Source organism: Chaetodon trifascialis, chromosome 24 (assembly GCF_039877785.1).
Source record: "Chaetodon trifascialis isolate fChaTrf1 chromosome 24, fChaTrf1.hap1, whole genome shotgun sequence".
In the NCBI taxonomy this organism is placed as follows: domain Eukaryota; kingdom Metazoa; phylum Chordata; class Actinopteri; order Chaetodontiformes; family Chaetodontidae; genus Chaetodon; species Chaetodon trifascialis.
Window position 1 is genome coordinate 14,879,434 of NC_092079.1, and position 22,817 is coordinate 14,902,250.

General features: G+C 45.9%; 2 protein-coding genes across 4 annotated transcripts; one reads left to right on the forward strand and one right to left on the reverse strand.

Annotated features, from left to right (window-relative positions):
* Window positions 1-613: 613 nt before the first annotated feature.
* LOC139351991 (beta-galactoside alpha-2,6-sialyltransferase 2-like) lies at window positions 614-9,291 on the forward strand. Of its 3 annotated transcripts, XM_070993979.1 has the most exons (7): window positions 614-793; window positions 1,445-1,590; window positions 2,943-3,615; window positions 4,367-4,464; window positions 4,740-4,841; window positions 4,992-5,166; window positions 7,805-8,480. In XM_070993979.1, the coding sequence occupies exons 3-7, from the start codon at window positions 3,003-3,005 to the stop codon at window positions 8,050-8,052; spliced, it is 1,236 nt and encodes a 411-aa protein (XP_070850080.1). In that variant the 5' UTR covers window positions 614-793; window positions 1,445-1,590; window positions 2,943-3,002; the 3' UTR covers window positions 8,053-8,480. The 3 variants fall into 3 exon arrangements, with proteins under 3 accessions (XP_070850080.1, XP_070850079.1, XP_070850081.1); XM_070993978.1 differs by lacking the exon at window positions 1,445-1,590 and having other exon boundaries at window positions 616-793; window positions 7,805-9,291; XM_070993980.1 differs by lacking the exon at window positions 1,445-1,590 and having other exon boundaries at window positions 746-793; window positions 3,116-3,615.
* Window positions 7,360-12,335, reverse strand: LOC139351992 (pinopsin-like). Its single transcript, XM_070993982.1, has 4 exons — window positions 11,601-12,335; window positions 10,277-10,602; window positions 9,904-10,137; window positions 7,360-7,650 (listed from the first exon to the last, which is right to left on the reverse strand). Exons 1-4 carry the CDS (start codon window positions 11,962-11,964, stop codon window positions 7,360-7,362), a joined length of 1,215 nt encoding a protein of 404 aa, XP_070850083.1. The 5' UTR covers window positions 11,965-12,335.
* Between the last annotated feature and the right edge of the window lie 10,482 nt (window positions 12,336-22,817).

Below are 22,817 nucleotides of genomic sequence, written 5' to 3' on the forward strand. Positions count from 1 at the left end.
GCCAGCTAGCTGAGCAGGTTTGATCCTGATGCTTTTGAAAACAGGCAAAACTGTGAAAACCAGCAGATGATATTTTGTTTAAATACTGATCCTTTATTCAGCTAAACTCTGAGGATTAGGGATCAGTTCAGGGTCTGTTCAGGGTCTCTGCTTATTTTCAGTCCTCTCTCTTTAAACCTGAATGTATGCTCATCAGGTCTGGGTTGGCTTTCCCAGGAGTCTCTCTGGGACCAGGTCCAGGGCTCCCTTGAAGCTCAGATGTGTGATTTGGGACTTTCTGGGATAAATAAAGGTTTAATAATCGACGTGACAAACCTTCAGACCTCCAGTCAACCCCTCGTTGCTTCTGGACTGAATAAAGTTTTCTCTCTCCAAGGCTGAAGAGTTTTTCACTCTGACGTTCATATTTACGATCTGAGCAACGTGACGCGAATGCAGCATTGTCCTCTGACACACACACGCACACACACGCACACACATATCATGGCTGTGGTCGTCATGGTAACAGCCCTGTGTGCTGGGTCACCGTGAGAGAGACTGAAGAGCCAATCAGAGCGCAGCTGACACCCAAACCCCCCAGCAGAGAATAAAAGGAAACTTTAACTTCCACAGGAAACCAGTGAAGCAGCTCAAATCCCAGTACAGCAGACAGTGGTTGAACTGGGACGCTCCCAGCTCAGCATGACATGAAGCAGGGCATTCTGGGAAGACAAACACAGCGATCCTGAAAGCTGAACTCCTGCAGTCAACAAGAAGGGAACGCTGGCCCACAACCTCCTCACACCTGTGACAGGTAACACCAACCAACTGTCAATCATTGCCACTTATTGATTGGGGATTCGTTAACTATTTGAGGTTAAAGTGTTGATAATTAAAGGATACTGTTGACACATTTGTGTTTTTAGATTTATTTCTTTATTACTTAAAGGAAATATTATATAAATAAATATATAAAGCATTTTTATTCATCATTTAGTGTTTTTTGTTTGTATTTTCTTAATGTCTTCGTTTATTTCACATTTTAAAAACTTTGGTTTCATAGTTTAAATAAATTTACTTTAAATAAAGCAACATTTTGTTTGTTTGTGTTGCCGAGGGGTCGAGGGGTCGAGGCATCCTCGTCCTCTGAGGTTTAGCTTGGTTCAGGTCTTTGGAGGTTTCTGGTTTCTGCTGAACTTTAATGAATTAGATCAGGATCAGGATGGTCTGGTTGAACCTGGGGGGGGTGGGTTTGGGGGGGTGGTGACAGACTTCTTCTGTGGGTCATTTGACGTTTCAGCTGATCTCCACAAACAGAAAATTTGAAAAGCTAATACAGACGTTGCAGTTTGGGGTTGTTTTATTTTGACGGTTCAGTCCGTTGTGTCATGTTTTGGTTTACTTCCTGTCCCTGTGTTTTTCCCGCCTTTGTGCTCATTGATTTTTGTCATCTGTGGCTCGTTAGCATTAGCCTCACAGGTGGATCTAAGCGTGTGTTTCCTCCTCACCGCCGGCCAGTTCACCTTTGAACCGTGTGTTTGACTGTGAGCTTGTGTTTCTGGATTGGTGCTTTGTGTACCTGGACTCACCTGTTTGGACGGCCTCCACGCTGTAAGTCTTTGTACTTTTGTTTCAGTACGTGTGTTCCGCCCCGTTCGCTCTCCACGAGGATGGTTTACCTGCATGTGCCAACGCCCGCTCAAATGTGATTGGTCAATTTGACTCAGACTACAAACACAAACCAGAAGAGCATATTTTATTTTTTTGTTTGCTTTGTTTTTAAAACATTTTTTATTCATCTACTTCAGTTCTACCTTTTTTTAAGGAGGGAAAGAGGAAGAAAGGAAGCGAAGAGGAAGGAAAGGGAAAAGGAAAGAAGGAAGGAAAGAGGGAGAACGAAGGAAGCAGTGCACAGGAGAGGTGGAGGATAGGAGGGAAAGGAGACAGGATGTGTTGTCAGACTGTTAATGAACTGAAGCTCATTAGTATTCAGAGGGTGGACAGAATAACAGGAACAATCACCTCAACCCTTTAACCATTTCATTGATTCAGTTTTTCTCTTCCTGTTTGTTCTGTTGTTTTTTCTCTGATGTTTAATTCTGTGAATGTTTTTGCTCCTTTGATGTTTTGTCAGGAAGAAAAAAACAAACGAAAGTACGACAAAGAACAAAACAAAACAAAACCCTCGATATCACATTTCTCCTTCATCCTTCATGTGTTCACAAAGTGGTGAACTCTATGAACGACTGAGCCTTTCCAGGACGCCCCTTTCATGCCCAATCATGATCCTCTCACCTGCTACCAATCAGCCTGTTTACCTGTGGAATGATCCAATCAGGTGTTTCTGGAGCGTTCCACATCTTTCAGCCTGTGAAACGTGTCGCTGCATCAGATTCACAATAAGAAATGTTTACAGAAATCAATGAGGCTGATGAGGAAAAACATGAAATATATTCTGTTTTGATGAAAGAAGATTAGAAATGATTTGTTTCAGGTTGTGTTTCATTACTGGATTCTAGTTATTGATCCATTCATGTGTTCATTAATGTTGAACCTGATGAAAGTGGAGCTCGTTTTAATTCACTGATCTGAACAGTAATGATCTGTGAACAGTTACCAGTTGATTATAGATGTATCAATAATCTGAAGATGAAATGTGGTGCAGTGAGGCGTCCAGGTGACCCTGTTGGGTCAGATTACCAGACTGATGTCACGTCACGTTAATTATTTTTGTGTTTCGTTTGGTCGATGAAAAGTCAGAAAGCGCTCGAGAGTCGAAGAGATTCAGACTCGAAGTGACACCAGAGAAAAACGATTCAAATCGTGACATGTTAGTTTAATTACTGATCAAGAGATAAAGATGGTACGCTGTGACCTCATCAGGTCACATGACCCAAGTGATGATGTCACAGAAACTGTTTCTGCTGTAAAAGATGCTCTTTGTTTCCTGTCGTCTCCCTCAGATCTGACCTCTGACCCCCGGCTGTCCCAGTCTGACATCTGACCCACCTCTGTGATCCGGTATGAAGCCGCACAGGAAGTGGCTGCTGGTGGTCCTGCTGGCCTGGCTCCTCCTTGTCCTGTCCCTGCTCTGTCACTTCCAGGACCTCAGATTCTCCTCGTTTCCTCAGTCCAGGTCTGCTGTGGGGTCTGGACTCACCAGAACTGAAACACGCCACCTGGCCTCTGTTCAGGGGGGGTCCATGAGACCTGTTGGAGTCTCAGAGGAGGACTGGAGGACAAGGAGGACTGACTACAGGTCCAGGTCGAAGGAGTATTACAGGTCCAGGTCTCTGGAGATCCTGCAGAGACTATGGAGTGGGAACATGACGGTGACAATGCTGAGTCCTCGTCTCCAGAAGGTCCTGAAAGTCCAGCTGAGCTCCAACAGGCACCAGGTGATGTACCGGGGGCCACGGGGGGCCCACAGGTCTGGTCTGCAGCTGTATTGTGAGTTGAAGAAGAGGACCAGGATCCGAACTGTGGATGGGACAGAGGAGCCATTCTCCAATCTGGGCTGGGCAAAGCTGGTGCCTTCACGGTCCCTGCAGGATCTCCGGGCTTCTCAGTATCAGAGCTGCGCCGTGGTGACATCTGCCGGAGCTGTCCTCAACTCATCGCTGGGGAGGGAGATCGGTGAGTCCACAAACAGGACCAGGTGGTCCAACCTGAGGGTCAGGACCCCTAAATCCATCACAGGACAGATCTGAAGGGTCATGACATGAGAGGACCACGGTTCTGGTTCCGCACAGTAAAAACTGGTTGAAATGTCAAACGGTCTGTTTCCATCTTCCTGCCAGCCTCTTATTTAAGATAAGATAAGATAAGATAAGACTTTATTTGTCCTAACGATGAATTCGGGATCGAGAATGTGGACTGCAGCCTAAAAAACACACTGACGTCAAAGACTCACTCAAACCTCAAATGTCTCTGCAGGAAGTCCATCAGTCACCATGAGGCTTCGCTGCACTCTGGTGGTGAATGAAGGGATTACAGTGAACTTTCTGAACATTCAACACTGAAATGTTCCAGAATGAACTGAAGGTGTATTTACAGTCCTGGGGTCCACTCACTGACTTGTACTGGAGCTTTCAATCACATCACACAGTCTTCCTCAGCAGATGGAGCTGCAGGTACTCAGATCAGAGTTCAGTTTGGTCCTGCAGATGAAGGCTGTGAGTCCGGCTGAAAGCTCCAGAGGTGGACTGTTTGTCCGTTGCTGTCTTGTAAAGTTTGTGGAGGCTCTGAAAGTCAAAGGTTCAGATTTCATGTGTGCTACCTGTTAATACCCCGACAGGTGAGTTCAGGTGTCGTCTGTTTTTTGAACAGCAGAGGGAGCCATGTACCTGCTGATGTCTTTCTACTCTTCCTGTCCTGTTGGACTCAGATTCCCATGATGCAGTTCTTCGCTTCAACGCTGCTCCCACCAAAGGCTTCGAGAGAGATGTGGGGACCAAGACCACCATCCGCATCATCAACTCCCAGGTACAGACTCCGCCCACTGTCCTCACCTGGAGCTCACCTGTGTTTTAAACTCTTTTTCTTTCACTTTCTTACTGATTTCCTGTTTCCTTTTCAAACATCAAACATTTGACCTCTTGACCTTTGAAATGTTCTAATTTCATCGTACAGATCTCAGATATTCACGGTGTGTGTGTGTGTGTGTGTGTGTGTGTGTGTGTGTGTGTGTGTGTGTGTGTGTGTGTGTGTGTGTGTGTGTCTGATTTCTGCGGCTTGTCTTCGTCTTCTGTCTTCGTCAGATCGTGGCTCGGCACAAACATCAGTTCAACAGCAGCTCGCTGTATCAGGACGTCACCCTGCTGGTCTGGGATCCGGCCTCCTACTCCTCCAACCTGACCAGGGTCAGCGGCAGCTCTGTCTTCAGTCTTTCGCAAACCTTTTATTTCCATTATTTTCCAGTGAATGGATTTGTGGTTTGGCGTCCATCACAGCGTCCTCTTTCTGAGGTCTTCAGTCAGACTTGTCTTTGTGACTGTCGCCTTCCTCCTCAGTGGTTCCAGGAGCCGGACTTCGATCTGTTCTCGGCCTACGTCCAACGCCGTCGCCTCCGACCCGAGCAGCCGTTTTACATCCTCCATCCGGAGTTCATCTGGAGTCTGTGGGAGCTGATCCAGGACAACACGGAGGACCAGATCCAGCCGAACCCGCCATCGTCAGGCTTCACAGGTACCAGCCACAATACTCGTACAACTGCTACAGAAGTACTACTGCTGCAAAAGTACTACTGCTACAAAAGTACTACTGCTACAAAACGCACAGTGAGAAAAGGCCGATTACTGAGTGACGGTCAAATTTCATTAGTTCAAGTAAAAGAGTGAACAATGTGCAAAAACTTTCAAAGATTTCCTGTTTGTGAAAGTAAATTAAAAAAATGAAATATTTACTGTGATGTTAAATAAAAACTAAACAGAAAATCAGAAAAGTAGAACACAAGACCTCGACAACAGAAAAGTGTATTAAACCAAATACTTCATGTATCACTTTTATTTATTGCATTAACTCAAAAACCAAATTCCATCCATCCATTTTCTATACCGCCTATCCCTTTCGGGGTTGTGGGGGGGGCTGGAGCCTATCCCAGCCGTCAGCGGGCGAGAGGCGGGGTCCACCCTGGACCGGTCGCCAGCCGATCGCAGGGCACAAACACACAACCATTCACACACACACTCACACCTAGGGGCAATTTAGAGTCAAAAAAAAAACAAAACAAAAAACAAATTGGAAATGTAAATTAAACTCAACTCAGTGGAAATAACAAATTTCACTAAATTTGTTTATTAATGACCAAAAATCACAATATAATAATAAAAAGTGCTCAATTATTTGTGTCTTATTGAAGCAATTTAAACATACATACAAACAAAAATATGTCAAATGAAAACCGAATGGGAAATATTTTATTGGTTTACATAAAATTTATGAATTCAGTTAGAATTATGAAATGTCCATAAATGTTTTGACTTTCACGTTTCAACTGACGAAATAAAATAAAGATTTCAAACTCATTTGTTTCTTTTCTGTAAAAACGTGATTACAAAAAGAAAGAGTCAGAACAGACAATAATTCTGTCGTATTTCTCTAAAACTCAATCTACATTCAAATATGAGTGAAAAATAGTTCAGCAGGACGAAACTCCCATTAAAAAAACACCTTATTTTAAAATAAACTTAAAATGACGATTAGAAAAGAGACGAGTTTCAACAACTTTATCTCAACATTTTTACAACACCAAACCAGAGAAAATAGAAAAATATTCAGGTTTTATTCAAGCTGACAAACTTTAATTTGTTGACGTTTTCTGAACTTCAAACGGAACAAAATCATGTTTTTCTTTTTCGTTTAGTTTCCAACACCTGGTCATCTTTATGAGCATCTTACACAGAAAAAGAGTTTTGGAAACACTCGTGAACCTCCTGCTGTTTGTGAACGTTCAGAGCAAATTATGACGTGATGAAGATTTTACACTGTAAAAAAATCAAACTCATGAAACATTCGTTTCGTTCTATCTTCAGAGTGTCAGAAGGTTAATTCAGCATCTTATTACTATTATTATCATTATTATTAATATTGCTATTATTGTTATTATCGTTTATAAACTGCTCATCTTATGTCCATAACACACTTTTGATTGGAATGGGGATCTAGTTTAGAGCTGAAGTTCTTTCTTTTCATGATAAATAAAATGAATACGTCTACATGAATTTTGGACACATAAATTTAAAAATGTCTGGAAATCATTAAATGTGTAAAAACGTGTGACTTGTTTTTAACGGTCACATTTCATGTTGATGTTTAAAAGTTTAACACGTTTTAACGACAAACTCACTTTTATGTTTTGCAGTACCAGTTGGCGCTAAACTGTTCTAATGAGGAATTATTAAATAAACACGTATTCATAAAGTCGCCGCTGATGAAGACCATGACATGTGGCTGACAGCTCTTCAATAACTTATATTTAACATATTTTTATTTATGGACGCTTCATTGGAAAATATTTATTTATTCTTTCATCAATGAAAAGTTTATTTTAGAATTCAACACTTAAACTTTCTACTTGTTTTTATCTTTAAATATTTCTATTTTTCTTAATAAAACATAATAAGTTGATACTTTAATCAGGCTTGTGATCGTTGGAGGAGGTCTGATGAGGTTTCAAGAGGAGGTCTGATGTGGTTTCAAGAGGAGGTCTGATGAGGTTTCAAGAGGAGGTCTGATGTGGTTTCAAGAGGAGGTCTGATGAGGTTTCAAGAGGAGGTCTGATGTGGTTTCAAGAGGAGGTCTGATGAGGTTTCAAGAGGAGGTCTGATGAGGTTTTACAAGGAGGTCTGATGAGGTTTTAGCAGGTCTCATGGGGATTCCTCAGCAGCAGATCTCCTCTGGCTGGCCGGTGTTGGTGTTGTCAGACACGGCAGCACCGCTTCCCTTCATGTCAGGTGTACCGGGTCCAGTGATCAGTCCTGATCCGGCTGCGGTGGTGGCGTGTCTGGTGAGCAGTCTCGAGCTGGCGCCGGTGTGTCCAGTGGCTGGCGGGCTGCTGTCACACACTCGGCGGTTGAGCTGGACCACGGTGGTCTTTGAGGGCATGGACGAGTGTCCGTTCTCCGTCAGCTGGTGTGAACAGTGGAACAGGATGAGGAAGCAGCGGTAGAACTGAGGAACAAACAAACATTAATCATCAATTAAACACCAATAATCAAAAGAGTCTGTCAGATTCTGAAATGCCCTGTTTTACAGAGGGACGCTGGACTTGAACTGGTGGGTCATGAAAGGAAAAACATGTCACATGTTCCTGTCTGTGTTTCAGGCATCCTGTTGATGATGTCACTGTGTCGTGAGGTCAGCGTGTACGAGTTCATCCCGTCGGTCCGTCGGACCGACTTGTGTCATTATTATGAACGGTACCACGACGCCGCCTGCACGCTGGGAGCATATCACCCTCTGCTGTACGAGAAGCTGCTGATCCAGAGGATCAACGAGGGCCACCAAGACCAGCTGAGGAGGAAGGGCAAAGTCACACTGAGGGGGTTCAGTACAGTCCAGTGTGGGTCATGATCCAGGACTGACGTGCTGAGGGGGTTCAGGATGGTCTGATGTGGGTCGTGACACTCCTGCACTGTTGGTCTTTCAGGTACATTTGTCTGGTGTTCGGTTCAAAGTGAAGAGTTTTGGTCTGTGAACACCCCCCATGCTGCCTTCAGGAACTCCTGGGACATTTACATTCTACAATGAGGTCAAATGGTCAAGTTTTCACTCACATTTAGTTCAGATTTTTGTCGCAGTTTTTGCCTCGTCAAACGTTTTGACGTAGTTTCTAGAAACTAGCTCTGCACAGACTAACTAACTAACTAACTAAGTAATTCTCATCATAACTTAAGTCATATTTTGACCTCATTACTTGGATGTATTTTCAGAAACCTTTCGTTCTTGTAAAATGAGCCCGCCGAGGTGTCGCGGAAGTAAACTGAAACAACTGTGAAACCAAATACATGCAGTGGTGTGTTTTTGTGTGTGTTCCCCCCAAAAAGCCATTAATTATATTTATCTTGATAAATATCAATATTTCTGTACAGGAAGTCCATCTTTAGGTTACACGTATTTATATTTCCACTCACTATACTTCCATTTCTGCTGTGTGTCTTTATATCGAGGTCATTTAATGGCGTTTTATTTCAAACCTCTAAATGACCCACTTACTACACAGAAGAAGAGAGCAGAATACTTCCTTCCAATGCAGACTCCCATTGGCTATTGTTGGCTATGGACCTGACAGGGGAGATCCTAATTGGTCCAGTGAGGTGTCAGTGGAAAGGTCAGAGCGCAGCACCAACATGTCGGCTGCACATTCACGCTAACTGGAGATCAAATGTAGAAAGGTGGAAGATTAGCGCGTCTTTGCTGGATCATCAAGATGTTTTGGGCTGAATGGATCAGATCTTTGGACCAACGCAGCCAGATGGTTTAGTCGAGTGTTGATTGGTGGATTACAGTCAGACTTCAGCGGTGAGTCGTTCCAGTTCTAAGACTGAATTGTTTGTGTTGTTGGTGTTGATTGTAGCTGCTGTTGTATCTTCAAATGGTTTGAATCAATGAAATCAAAAGAATTTGAACTTTCTATCCATGTAATCTTTATTTTGATTTCTGTCATAACTGTGATTTAGTTTTCAGGATCTATATTATAATTTTGACTTAATTAAAGAAGTTACAGTTTTCACATTTGAAAAAGTCACAAATACAAACATTTCTTTCTGTCATTCACACTTCGGACAATTAAATGTCGGAGTCTGTAATCAGACGGTGCGTTCACTGTCCTAGCTGTATGTATTTCTCGTTTGTTAAGTGGGACTGAAAGGATCTTTGAGATTTAATGATGCTGTTTCCTCGCAGCGACTCGGCTGTTCGACGGTCGTTTCTGTCCTTCTTCTCTGAGGAAACGAAAGAAATCTGTTTATGTCTCTTTGTAAAGCAGCCGGCTGTGACAGAAGACGTCTGCTACTCAGAAAATGTTTGACAAGCAGCCAGAAAGTGTTCTGGATGAGAAGCTGAAAAGGTCTGGACCACTGAGCACTGCCGGGTTTCGTGGGTCCCGGTCCTCGCTCGCCCGGCGAGATGTTTTTCCATTTTCAGCCGCTCTTCGTGCTCTTTTTTCCTTCGGTGATGATTGAATGTGAAATGTTGGATTTACTTTAAAATCATTCTGAAACCAAAACACAAAAAATGTTGAGGAAGACAAATTTTCCGTCCTGCCAACCAATCAGAGACGAGTTCAGTTGGAGCAGGATTGGGTTTAAACAGCATCACGTGGACCTGTTGAAACCTGTTTTGTTAAACTCTGCTGGAGTTCACAGGTGAAGGCTGATCTGATGACAGTTTGACTGAACGTACGAACTGCTGTCCAACACTCACCTGTTTGTTCATCAGGATGTAGATGAGGGGGTTAATGACGGTGCTGCTCTTGGCGAGGATCGACGGGACAACGCTGGCCACGGGGCTGATCACGCCCGGCCGGCCAAAAGTGGCCATCATGGCGACGACGCCGTACGGCATCCAGCAGAGCAGGTAACACACCACTGTGGTGACGACCATGAACAGGATGTGAAACTCTCGCCGACGAGCCGCCGTCCGCCTGATGCGACCCACCTGACAGACAAAACTCAGGTGATAAACTATCAGATTGTCTAAGAGATGAAACACAGGTGAGAGCAGAATGTGAAAGAGTTCATGACATCACAGAAGGAAGTCCTCTGTGTGACCACCACCTGTCTGACCATCGACCCACCTGTTTGACAGCGTACAGCAGGCGGCCATAGCAGTAGACCATGACGAGGACGGGGAGGCCGAGACAGAAGATGAACAGACAGATGATGTACGAGTGAGAACCGGAAGATTTCTCAGTCCACGTAACCGAACAGCTGGTCCCGGCCCCCTCCAGACCGTAACTGCTCCAGCCAAGCAGCGGGGGCACCGTCCAGACCAGCGAGTACAGCCAAGACCCCCCCACTGCCAGCAGGGGCTTCCTGTAGTCCGGGGCCCGCTTGTTGTACACCATCAAGGTGCTGTAACGGTCGTAGGACAGGATGGCCAAAGAGACCAGAGACACAATCCCTGATGGACACAATAACAGGAAGACATGTTGGATTCAAAGTCTGCGAAAACAGAAGCAGCTGAACTCAACGGAGAGAAACTAGAAGAACAGGAAGTGAAGCACATTCACATGTGATCAGTCAGTTCAAGGATAAGTGACAAAAGAAGAAGATCGTCCGCGAGCGTTTCACATTAAATTATACCTCAGTGAATCAACCTAAAGCCGACGTTCTCACGTTTCCGCTGAGCGCTCCGGACCCAAATCTCACTAACTCCACCGTTACTAAAGTCCTGAACACCCCCACGTGGGTCTGATCCACTTCAGCAGCTCTGGACTCAACACGAGTCCACCTGATTTGACGTCAACATATCAGGAACTGTTTGTGTTGAACAAAGATCCAGATTTAGAGAATTAAAGAACCTCCAGTGTCACATGACATGGATGTGGTTAGCCTAGCATAGCACAAAGACTGGAGGCAACTGCTGGCCAGATAGCAACAGTACAGCTATTTGTAGCTAGCCAGTGTTATATTTACATCAATATGTTGAGTTTAACTTGCACAAAGACTCGAAGCGCCGAACGCTCTTTTTTTCAGCATTCGTCTCTCAAACTGAAATCAGCAGATTTCCGGCATCACTTTGTTGTTTTGAGGCATCTGAACCTGCAGGAACTGCAGAGAGCACGATGTGGTTTGTAAAAGGAACTCTGCATGAAGTTTTCTCCATCGGTGCAGATGATCAATAGATCCTGAACACCTTGATCAGATGTGCCGATGCAAACACCCGAAGGGAGTCTGATTTTCAAGTGTATAAATACACACAAATATAAAGATAGAAATATATAAATATACATCCCACAAGATGATTAAAAATGTGATACATTTAAAGGACTGAGGCACTTCCAACATGTTTGGATCCATCAGACTTCACCTGCTGTGACGTCATTAAGACAGGTGTGACTCGTATTCTTGTGATATGAAACCTCTGAGACTTCGCCTCATTCAGTTCGGCAGACTCACCGAAGCAGGAGTTGACGAAGCCGTACCACATGCAGCCGTGTCGGCCGTACAGCCAGCGGGTTCGCAGGCTGGACGCGAAGCTGAGCGTCGTGCCGCACACGCAGACCAGCATGTCGCTGACGCTGATGTTGAGCAGCAGCATGTTGACGGGGGTCCGCAGGGTCTTGAAGCGGCAGAACAGCACCAGAACCAGCAGGTTGTTGAGGAAACCGAACACCATGATGGAGCCCAGAAACACCGACACCACGCGGTGACCGCTGCGCGACAGCCGCTCGTGCGGCGCGTCGTTCCAGTCCTGACCCAGAGGCGACAGCGGTTCGCTCAGGTTGGACGTCAGGTTGATGTCGCTCACCTCGGAAAACATGACGGCTGACGCTCCACCGCTGCTCACCTGCGCGCACAGGTGGGTCCGCTCGGTTTTACGAGGGGAGCGCGCGGACTGGACAACGTTTAAAAGCTTGTTGGACTTAAGAAGCGTCCAACTGCTGGGAGCGAAGCGTCCTGCAGCGACGCGCCGCCGTTCTGCGCGTCTGCTCTCTGCGCCATCCTCCGCCGGAGCGGCACCGCGCCGCAGGGGCGAAAACCCAGGAGAGCTCGAACTGCCTGATAGGGAGTCAGTGAAACGATCAATAATCCGGCGCTAAGGCCGATGCGCGTCTGCTCCGTCTCATCCGGTTTTTCTGACACACTTCTGAGTTCAGAGCGGAAGTTTCTGTCTCCGCGCGCAGCCGAAGTGAGCTCCAGTCCGCGCGCTCCGCTTTAAATACCTGGAAGAAGTGACGGCTGAGCACGTGACACTGTTGATCACAGAGTGTGTGTGTGTGTGTGTGTGTGTGTGTGTGTGTGTGTGTGTGTGTGTGTGTGTGTGTGTGTGTGTGTGTGTGTGTGTGTGTGGTACACCATATGTACACTGTACTACATGTACTATACACTCTGTACTGTTCATACTATGGGCTGATGTATTGCCTCAACTGTAATACTATATATACTGTACTACATACAGTGTACTACATTTTCACTGATTTCTGCTGTGAATAAACAGTGAAACCAAAAATCTTCTGTTACCTTTAAAGCAGATTTCCAGGTACTTCCTCTTTGGATGACAGGAATGTGAATAAGAGTGTGCTGCAGGTAAGTACACCTGCTGAGCCTTAAACACCTGATATGTGTGAGCTCAGGTCAGCAACACGTTACAGGATCCAGATAAAGTGCTCGGGGCTTTTAATCTGATAGTTTGCAGGAAGCTGTGATGTGTGTAAATGTGACACATCTCACCTGAGGACAGACACACCTGTTTCCTGATCACCTTGGTGTGTCAGCCTGGCTACAGGAGGTTTGTTCTGGATCTCCTCAGGAAGTGAAGTCACACTCCATCAGATCAGCTCGTATTTCGCGTCTGTGTTCACATCTGACTGATTTTTCATTCTTTCACCTCCTGCATCCTCTTCGCCCCCGAGGAGGCGTCTGCGCTGCTGGATGTGTGTTACAGACCGGATCCTGCAGGTCCACCAGGGTCAAAGGTCTTCTGTCGATGTTTCGGTTTGTTACGACTTCTGTCATATTCAGTGCTTTTATTGTGAAGTATTTTGTCTCTTTTGTTTTGAAAGCGCAGTAAAGAACTACTACTAACCCCATGTCCTTCTCTGTATTCAGAGCTGACATGTCGCGTTCAGGTCTGTGGGATTTTGAACGTTTCTTGAACTCAGACTTGAATCCTGAAAGAGTGAGATGGGATTTAAAGATGGAGGCTGGAGGTCATCTGGAGGTCAGTCGGCAGTTTCTGGAAGAAACGAACAACGCATGTTTAAAAGAAAGCAAAGTAACGCTCAAACGTCCGACCCTGTGCCTGGTCCCTGAAGTGTCCTCGGTCTTTCTGATCTCAGGACTCAGTGAAGGAGAAGACAGTCAACATGGCCGACGTCCCCGAGGAGCTCCATCTGGAGACCACAGCTGTCACCACCTCCAGCATCTGACCCCCCATCAGACCTGGACCCAGCTGACCCCCCTTGGTCCTCAGACCACCAGTGGTACACAGACGCAGTTTTTATTTACACGTTTTATTTGGAGGGAAAAGCAGTGAGTTCAGTAGCAGAAGATCGATGTGAAGATTTGAGTAAAAGTACTCTATGTGCAAGTATTACTTTAAAATGTACTCAATGTATCCAAAGTAGAAGTACTCGCTCTGCAGTCTTTTTCTTGTCATTTATACTCTTGGACAGCTTTTCTTTCTTCTTTAAGCAGATGAATCTGTCTGTGAATTCAGTGTTTGGCTTTCATTCAGTTCAGTCTGTTTAAGAAGAAGCTGAAATATTTTCAGGATTCTGGATCTCGTTTTAAAACTGTCACCTTCTGATTTTGGGTTTTTCTCACGTTTTTGTGTCTTATGAATGTCTACGAAGGTAAAAGTCTGAAGAAAACTCTGCTCCTGAAACGCCTCGTCAGTCGTCCCGCCTCCACGTCACAGTGTCACACAGCACCGCCTCCAGCTCGCTGACTTCCAGACTGGCCTCGGTCTGACGTGGGTCAGATTGATCCTCCATACTGGTCTGATGTGGATCAGGTGATCAGACTCCTGCTGGAACATGTGCGGCGGTGAGGTCTGGGCCTTCGAGGCCATTTTTTGTGGTGGTTTTCACGGAGGAGGTGCAGCTAGCTGTGGGCGGTGTCTGCTCAGACCTGTGCGAGCTGACCAATCAGAGCAGACAAGGGTATCTGGGAGGCGGGCCTTAAGGAGATGCTGCAGCAGTGGACACTGTGAGAGAAAAAATGTGTTTTAAACCTTTTCTATGAGTCACCTCAGATAACAGACTACAAGATACTGTTCTTGCAGTATAAGTACATACACCGAGTACTACAACCAAATGCAGAATTTAGATTTAACCTCTGCCGCTGCAGTGTCCTCGAGCAAGGCAGCAAACCTGTAGCTGATTGTTTGTACACACACACACACACACAGACACACACGCACACACACACACACAATGTTGATGAAAAGTGTGTGTGCGTGTGTGTGTGTGTGTGTGGGGGGGGGAGTCTGAATAGCTGCTGGCTATAAGTTGTCATTTTGACACTGACTCGACCAATGAGATTATTTTTATTTCAGCCTCTGGAGAAGCTCAGTAGGAGGGAAACACACACACACACACACACACACACACACACACACACACACACACACACACACACACACACACACACACACACATACATTTTCACACAATTTTTGTCTTTTTGTCTACATCACCACCTTTGCAGTGGCTGCTGATTGGTTGCTGAAGCTGTGAGGTGGTGACAGATGGATGATTGACAGCAGCACAGTGAGGAAGACGTTCGCTGTCTGAAGGTGAGAGTCGAACTACAAACATCAGACTTTATGTTTCTGTGTTCAGACTCAGAACCTTTTCTAGATTTGTGCTGACGAGATTAAAAACAGCAAAAACTGAATGGACTCTGGTGAACAGCTCCCCCACTCTGGACCGGAGTCCTGACTCAGATCTGAACACACATGAACAGATCCATCTGATCTACTCTGATCCTTTGAGATATCACATCAGTTTATAGAAGATTAAAGGCTGGACTGTGAGGGGTCAGTGATCCACTTCAGACTGGATGAGTCTGTAATCTGAGAAATGGATTCTGACTCAGTCCAGAACCGTCCTGGGGAGAATTTACCTCCAGATGAAAAGAATCAGTGGATCATCGGTAGGCACCCAAGAGGAGTCCTGATTGGGCACCACAACCACCTCCGCTGTATCTCGGCTTAGAGTTAGGGACTCTACTTACTACTACTACTACTACTACTACTACTACTACTACAACTACTACTACTGATCCTTACTGTATTTTGGATCCTGGGGTTTGCGACTCCAGTCTTAAATGGACTCAAGGCCACAAGGTTACAGTCTGAAATGGACTTGAAGCAATTGGACCTCATTCTGAAAGGCACTCAAAGACAGTGGACCAGAGGACAGTCAAAAATGGCCTTGGATGGACTTGAGGATGGTCCGGCCTTATCCAAAATCCAAATCTGGTCTGATATGGACCTGAGGACAGTTGGACCTGGTCTCGGGTCCTCGTGTTACTGGATCCGACGGCTGTAACCTTGGTGACAGAAATTCTGCCTTTACTTTTCCTGCGGCGTCAGCTCCTGACAGTCACAACTCAGGGATCAGAGGAGCATCAGGTTGGTGTTTTTTCATATCTTGCAGATCGTGCAGCTGTGATTTGATCCAGATGTTTGTCTGAAGAGGACTCAGATGTTTCAGCCTTGAGCGGTTTCAGACATTCAGAGCAGCAAACAGTTCAGCAGAGGATGAAGCTCATGTGTCCCCCATCAGTGTCCACACTCGGGTCCATCTTCACACTGACTCCTGATTTTCTTCTAATAATGAACAAACATTTTTCTAACTCATCTTACAGGAGAACATTGAAGGAAAAAGATCAACATCTCACCTTCAGCAGCTGCTCAGCTTTCTAACAAACCCTGGGAGACCAGATCAGCCCAGTTCAGCCCAGTTCAGCCACTTCATTGGTCACCAGTGAGATTTAGAAATGAGTTTAAGATTTTCCTGATCATCTTCACAATATTTCATGGTTCAGCACAAAACGAAATATTTTTATTTCTATGTTTTTAGAAAACAAAAGGGCTTTTAATGTAAACGTACATGCACGATTTATGATATTAAATAAGATAAGACCTCATGATATGAGCCAACTGGAGGAAATGAGAAAATAACTGCTATTTGGCACTCTTAGCGTGGGGTTAGCGTTAGGTTCTTTTTCCTAGTTTCATGATGTCACTTGGGTAACAATCACTTTTGTTTCTGCGTGTCTTTGTTTCTTTGAGCAGTCAATTCACAACACACAGCTTTTTCATTTTCTACCAACAGTTAATGTCTGCAAGAACACAAGAAAACTAGCTGTGCTAACACCTCCAGCGTGGCCTGCACGTTGTCTTTGAAGACATGGTCGTATCCTGGAGACGAAGGTACGTTTGGCATAAGAGTTAATAATGTGTGTTAAGGTCAACCTGAGGACCTGATGTCTGTCCTCCACTCAACTGAAAAGATCTGGAAATCTTATTCGTTATTCATGTATGAACACATCTGTTCCTGCACAGAAACAGACGGCAGAACATACGTGAGCCGAAATTTGTTTACATTGAGCCAAACTGCCTCCATTAAAGGTCTGCAGGGTGAGCTGTTAGCAGCTACTTTGACACCGAAGAAAACTTCAAAACACGATTATTCTCAGAGTAGTTCTGAAGAGTTTTCTAAATTTCTGAGGCTTCATTTTTAAAGCCATCAGATGAAGAGCTGGACTCAGCCAGCGACGCTACAATGCATGAAAACACATCCGAGTTTAGACGAAGAAGAGTCAAAGCGACTCGTTCAGACGAGGAAGAGTCAGAGCGACTCGTTTAGACGAGGAAGAGTCAAAGCGACTCGTTCAGACGAAGAAGAGTCAGAGCGACTCGTTTAGACGAGGAAGAGTCAAAGCGACTCGTTCAGACGAAGAAGAGTCAGAGCGACTCGTTCAGACAAAGAAGAGTCAAAGCGATTCGTTCAGACGAAGAAGAGTCAAAGCGACTCGTTTAGACGAAGAAGAGTCAGAGCGACTCGTTCAGACGAAGAAGAGTCAAAGCGACTCGTTAAGACGAAGAAGAGTCAAAGCGACTCGTTTAGACGAAGAAGAGTCAGAGCGACTCGTTTAGACGAAGAAGAGTCAGAGCGACTCGTTCAGACGAAGAAGAGTCAAAGCGACTCGTTAAGACGAAGAAGAGTCAAAGCGACTCGTTTAGACGAAGAAGAGTCAGAGTGACTCGTTCAGACGAAGGACAGTCAGAGCGACTCGTTTAGACGAAGAAGAGTCAAAGCGACTCGTTCAGATGAAGAAGAGTCAGAGCGACTCGTTTAGACGAAGAAGAGTCAGAGCGACTCATTAAGACGAAGAAGAGTCAGAGCGACTCGTTTAGACGAAGAAGAGTCAGAGCGACTCGTTTAGACGAAGAAGAGTCAGAGCGACTCGTTTAGACGAAGAAGAGTCAGAGCGACTCGTTTAGACGAAGAAGAGTCAGAGTGACTCGTTAAGACGAAGAAGAGTCAGAGCGACTCGTTTAGACGAGGAAGAGTCAGAGTGACTCGTTCAGACGAAGGACAGTCAGAGCGACTCGTTTAGACGAAGAAGAGTCAAAGCGACTCGTTCAGACGAAGAAGAGTCAGAGCGACTCGTTTAGACGAGGAAGAGTCAGAGTGACTCGTTCAGACGAAGGACAGTCAGAGCGACTCGTTTAGACGAAGAAGAGTCAAAGCAACTCGTTTAGATGAGGAAGAATCAGAGCGACTCGTTTAGACGAAGAAGAGTCAGAGCGACTCGTTCAGACGAAGAGGAGTCAGAGCGACTCGTTCAGACGAAGGACAGTCAGAGCGACTCGTTTAGACGAGGAAGAATCAGAGCGACTCGTTTAGACGAAGAAGAGTCAGAGCGACTCGTTTAGACGAGGAAGAATCAGAGCGACTCGTTTAGACGAAGAAGAGTCAGAGTGACTCGTTTAGACGAAGAAGAATCAGAGCGACTCGTTTAGACGAAGAAGAGTCAGAGCGACTCGTTTAGACGAAGAAGAGTCAAAGCGACTCGTTTAGACGAAGAAGAGTCAGAGTGACTCGTTAAGACGAAGAAGAGTCAGAGCGACTCGTTTAGACGAGGAAGAGTCAGAGTGACTCGTTCAGACGAAGGACAGTCAGAGCGACTCGTTTAGACGAAGAAGAGTCAAAGCAACTCGTTTAGACGAGGAAGAATCAGAGCGACTCGTTTAGACGAAGAAGAGTCAGAGCGACTCGTTCAGACGAAGAAGAGTCAGAGCGACTCGTTCAGACGAAGAAGAGTCAAAGCGACTCGTTAAGACGAAGAAGAGTCAAAGCGACTCGTTTAGACGAAGAAGAGTCAGAGCGACTCGTTCAGACGAAGAAGAGTCAGAGCGACTTGTTTAGACGAGGAAGAGTCAGAGTGACTCGTTCAGACGAAGGACAGTCAGAGCGACTCGTTTAGACGAAGAAGAGTCAAAGCGACTCGTTCAGACGAAGAAGAGTCAGAGCGACTCGTTTAGACGAAGAAGAGTCAGAGCGACTCGTTAAGACGAAGAAGAGTCAGAGTGACTCGTTCAGACGAAGGACAGTCAGAGCGACTCGTTTAGACGAAGAAGAGTCAAAGCAACTCGTTTAGACGAGGAAGAATCAGAGCGACTCGTTTAGACGAAGAAGAGTCAGAGCGACTCGTTCAGACGAAGAAGAGTCAGAGCGACTCGTTCAGACGAAGAAGAGTCAGAGCGACTCGTTAAGACGAAGAAGAGTCAGAGCGACTCGTTTAGACGAAGAAGAGTCAGAGCGACTCGTTCAGACGAAGAAGAGTCAAAGCGACTCGTTTAGACGAAGAAGAGTCAGAGCGACTCGTTCAGACGAAGAAGAGTCAGAGCGACTTGTTTAGACGAAGAAGAGTCAGAGTGACTCGTTCAGACGAAGGACAGTCAGAGCGACTCGTTTAGACGAAGAAGAGTCAAAGCGACTCGTTCAGATGAAGAAGAGTCAGAGCGACTCGTTTAGACGAAGAAGAGTCAGAGCGACTCGTTAAGACGAAGAAGAGTCAGAGCGACTCGTTTAGACGAAGAAGAGTCAGAGCGACTCGTTAAGACGAAGGACAGTCAGAGCGACTCGTTTAGACGAAGAAGAGTCAAAGCGACTCGTTCAGACGAAGAAGAGTCAGAGCGACTCGTTTAGACGAGGAAGAGTCAGAGTGACTCGTTCAGACGAAGGACAGTCAGAGCGACTCGTTTAGACGAAGAAGAGTCAAAGCGACTCGTTTAGACGAGGAAGAATCAGAGCGACTCGTTTAGACGAAGAAGAGTCAGAGCGACTCGTTCAGACGAAGAGGAGTCAGAGCGACTCGTTCAGACGAAGGACAGTCAGAGCGACTCGTTTAGACGAGGAAGAATCAGAGCGACTCGTTTAGACGAAGAAGAGTCAGAGTGACTCGTTTAGACGAGGAAGAATCAGAGCGACTCGTTTAGACGAAGAAGAGTCAGAGTGACTCGTTTAGACGAAGAAGAATCAGAGCGACTCGTTTAGACGAAGAAGAGTCAGAGTGACTCGTTTAGACGAAGAAGAGTCAAAGCGACTCGTTTAGACGAAGAAGAGTCAGAGTGACTCGTTAAGACGAAGAAGAGTCAGAGCGACTCGTTTAGATGAGGAAGAGTCAGAGTGACTCGTTCAGACGAAGGACAGTCAGAGCGACTCGTTTAGACGAAGAAGAGTCAAAGCAACTCGTTTAGACGAGGAAGAATCAGAGCGACTCGTTTAGACGAAGAAGAGTCAGAGCGACTCGTTCAGACGAAGAGGAGTCAGAGCGACTCGTTCAGACGAAGGACAGTCAGAGCGACTCGTGTCTTCTTCCTGTCAAAGGATCCATCCAAAGAAAGACTTTCATGCGTTAATTTCAGCCTTTCATTGCTTGTTTTACAATAGATCCGACCATGTGACTTTCAATCGATCAATCGATCGTCTAAGATCAATAATAGTTGTAGTTGACGTTGTCTCCGTGTCTGTTGGACGAAGCGTCCTGCGGCCTGACGGCGGCCTTGACATCGTAGTGACGTTGACGTCCCTGATTGGTGGAACTCGTTGGCCCTTTTGGGGGCTGCCACCGCCGCCAGAGACCCCACCCGGGGCCGCGTCCACCCGCCCTCTGACTGACACAACTCGAGTATTAGTGTGGCTTTTCAGAATAAAAGCTGAAGAGAGTGTGAAGGTCAGGCTGACTGCTACATGCCTCAGGCTTCATCATCATCATCATCATCATCAGCTGATCTAAATACAGATGTTGTGTTTGTCAGCCAGCTGAGGCGCCACTCGTCTCAACAGGAAGTGTGAAAAGCTGAAGTGTGATCTTCCTGCAGGCTGATCTCTGCCTTTCACTCGACTTTGACCTCCTTTGGGTGTTTTTGACGGCTGCCGTCAGAAATATGAAGAAGAAACACAGAAAAATGTCGTATTTGTGCCGCAGTTCTCGTCCCGCTGAACAGAAAAACATCTGGTTTTTATGCAAAAGAACAAGTTCTATCAATGCTGAACTTTGTGGATCAGTTTGTCCATCTGATTGATTTCTTTGGTTTATTAATTAAGTTTACTAACTAAGTAAACTGTGAGTTTCAGCCCATGTTGATTATATTTCTCTTCTCTTCATCAACACTTTGTTTGTTCATGTGTTTTCACTGTTTGTTTATCAGTGTTTGTGTATTCATCTCACTGCCACTGAAGTACTGTGAATTTCAACTTACTTGTACGTAAGTATGTGATAGTACATGAAGTACATATAGTCTGAAGACCCTCACAGGTATTCTTTGTGATGTTGTTGATTAGACCAATCAGGTTGAAGCTCTGCTGGGCTTCATGTGAGGTCATCGCGTTTCATAACAAACACGAACAGGAAGACTTTCACGTTTCATCGTCGCGCTCCGTCAGTTTGACGATCATCAGATTTTATTCTTCATCATCTCACTGAGTCAAACCACCACAAGGTCGCTGATGCTTTCATGTTAGCTGTTAGCTGATGCTAACGTGTTAGCTGTTCTGCTGTGTGTCTGTGGCGCTTCCTGCTGTGACTGAAGGTTTGATGTCTGATGGACAATCACAGCGTCCGGCTGAGCATCAGCTGTTTCTCAGCAGGAAGCTGTGAAACTTTCCCCTGCGGCCAAACCGAGTCACTTCCTGTCGTCTTTGTCTTCCTCCTCCTCCTCCTCCTCCTCACTTCACATGTGATTCAGTACATCGTTCCCTCTATTTCAACGTCGATGGATCTTTGGCCGCACCTCTCATTCAACGCTGTGATTGGACGATGAATGGCTGTTCAGAGATAGAAAATAACTTTGACCGTCTCACCTGTCGTCCTCAGGACTCACCTGACTGCCACACTCACCTTCACACCTGGTCCCACTCCTCTCATCTGCTCCCACAACCTTCCTCGCCCACCTGTTCACCTGCATCTCATTTCCTGTTTACCTGAACCTCTGCCGACCCCCCTGTGAGTGCCTGCCTGTCTGTCCACCTGCGTCTGTTGCCTGTCTGTCCACCTGCATCTGTTGCCTGTCTGTCCACCTGCGTCTGTTGCCTGTGTGCTGATGTCTGAATGTATATGAATGAGTATGAATGTGTGGGATGTCCTCTCACCTGAGGGGACCACTCACTCAGGTGAGGATCAGGTTACAGCGGGTGTGGACGGGGTCTTTCTGACCCTCGTTCTGGACTGTGAAGAGACACAAATGTTTGTCCTCCCTGAGGGTGAAGGGTCACAATCTCAGGTTCCACTGTCCCACACTGAGACAGTGTTCAGCTGTCCACAGTCTTTTGGCCATATAGGAAATTGGAGACTCTTCATCGACACCTTCATCAAACTTTGCAGCTTGTTGTGTCATTCCAGTCCAGCAGAGGGCAGCATCCTCCCACTGATGAAGAGGAGGGAGACTATGAGTCAGCATGAAGACGAAGGTCAGAAGAGGAATCAGACTGGAAGCATCAGAGTCCAGATGTCCAACTTTTAACTGACGAGAAGCAACCGGGACAGAGACGAAGAGTCGTCATGTGACGCAGCAAAGCGCCAGAAACTCCTGAAAACTGTTGTGTCTGTGAGACAGAGCGGAGGAGACGTCCAAGCAGACTGAGGACCTTCGGCTGGTCCTGGACTGGTCCTGGATCAGGTTCGATGTGTCACTGTGTGCGAGTCGTTGCAGGCTTCAGGTCTAAAATAGAAGTGACTGATAACAGAGATTAGAAAGCAGCTGCTCATGAAATGTGGGTCACAGTTTGAGCAGAGGACGTTAACGTCCACCAAGTGAACTCTGACAAACTCTGTCTTTGTCTTCACAGACAGCTGAATGACGTCCAGCAGGCGTCCTCTCTTATTCATACTGAGCACATGGCCAGTCAACAGTCAACACGATCCGCCGAGTCTCGTGGACACGCAGCACAGCTGAGGTGAGCGGGTCCACCACAGACAGATGGATGGACATATATTTAGATGTATAGATAGAGACAGAGACATACTGGAAACATGAGACAGACAGAGTCAAAACAAGCTGACACATGAGGCAAGCCGATGTCCTGCCTTCCAAACTGCAGAGACAGAACAAGACGAGACACAAGGAAAGAAGACAGAGCAAGACATGAGACA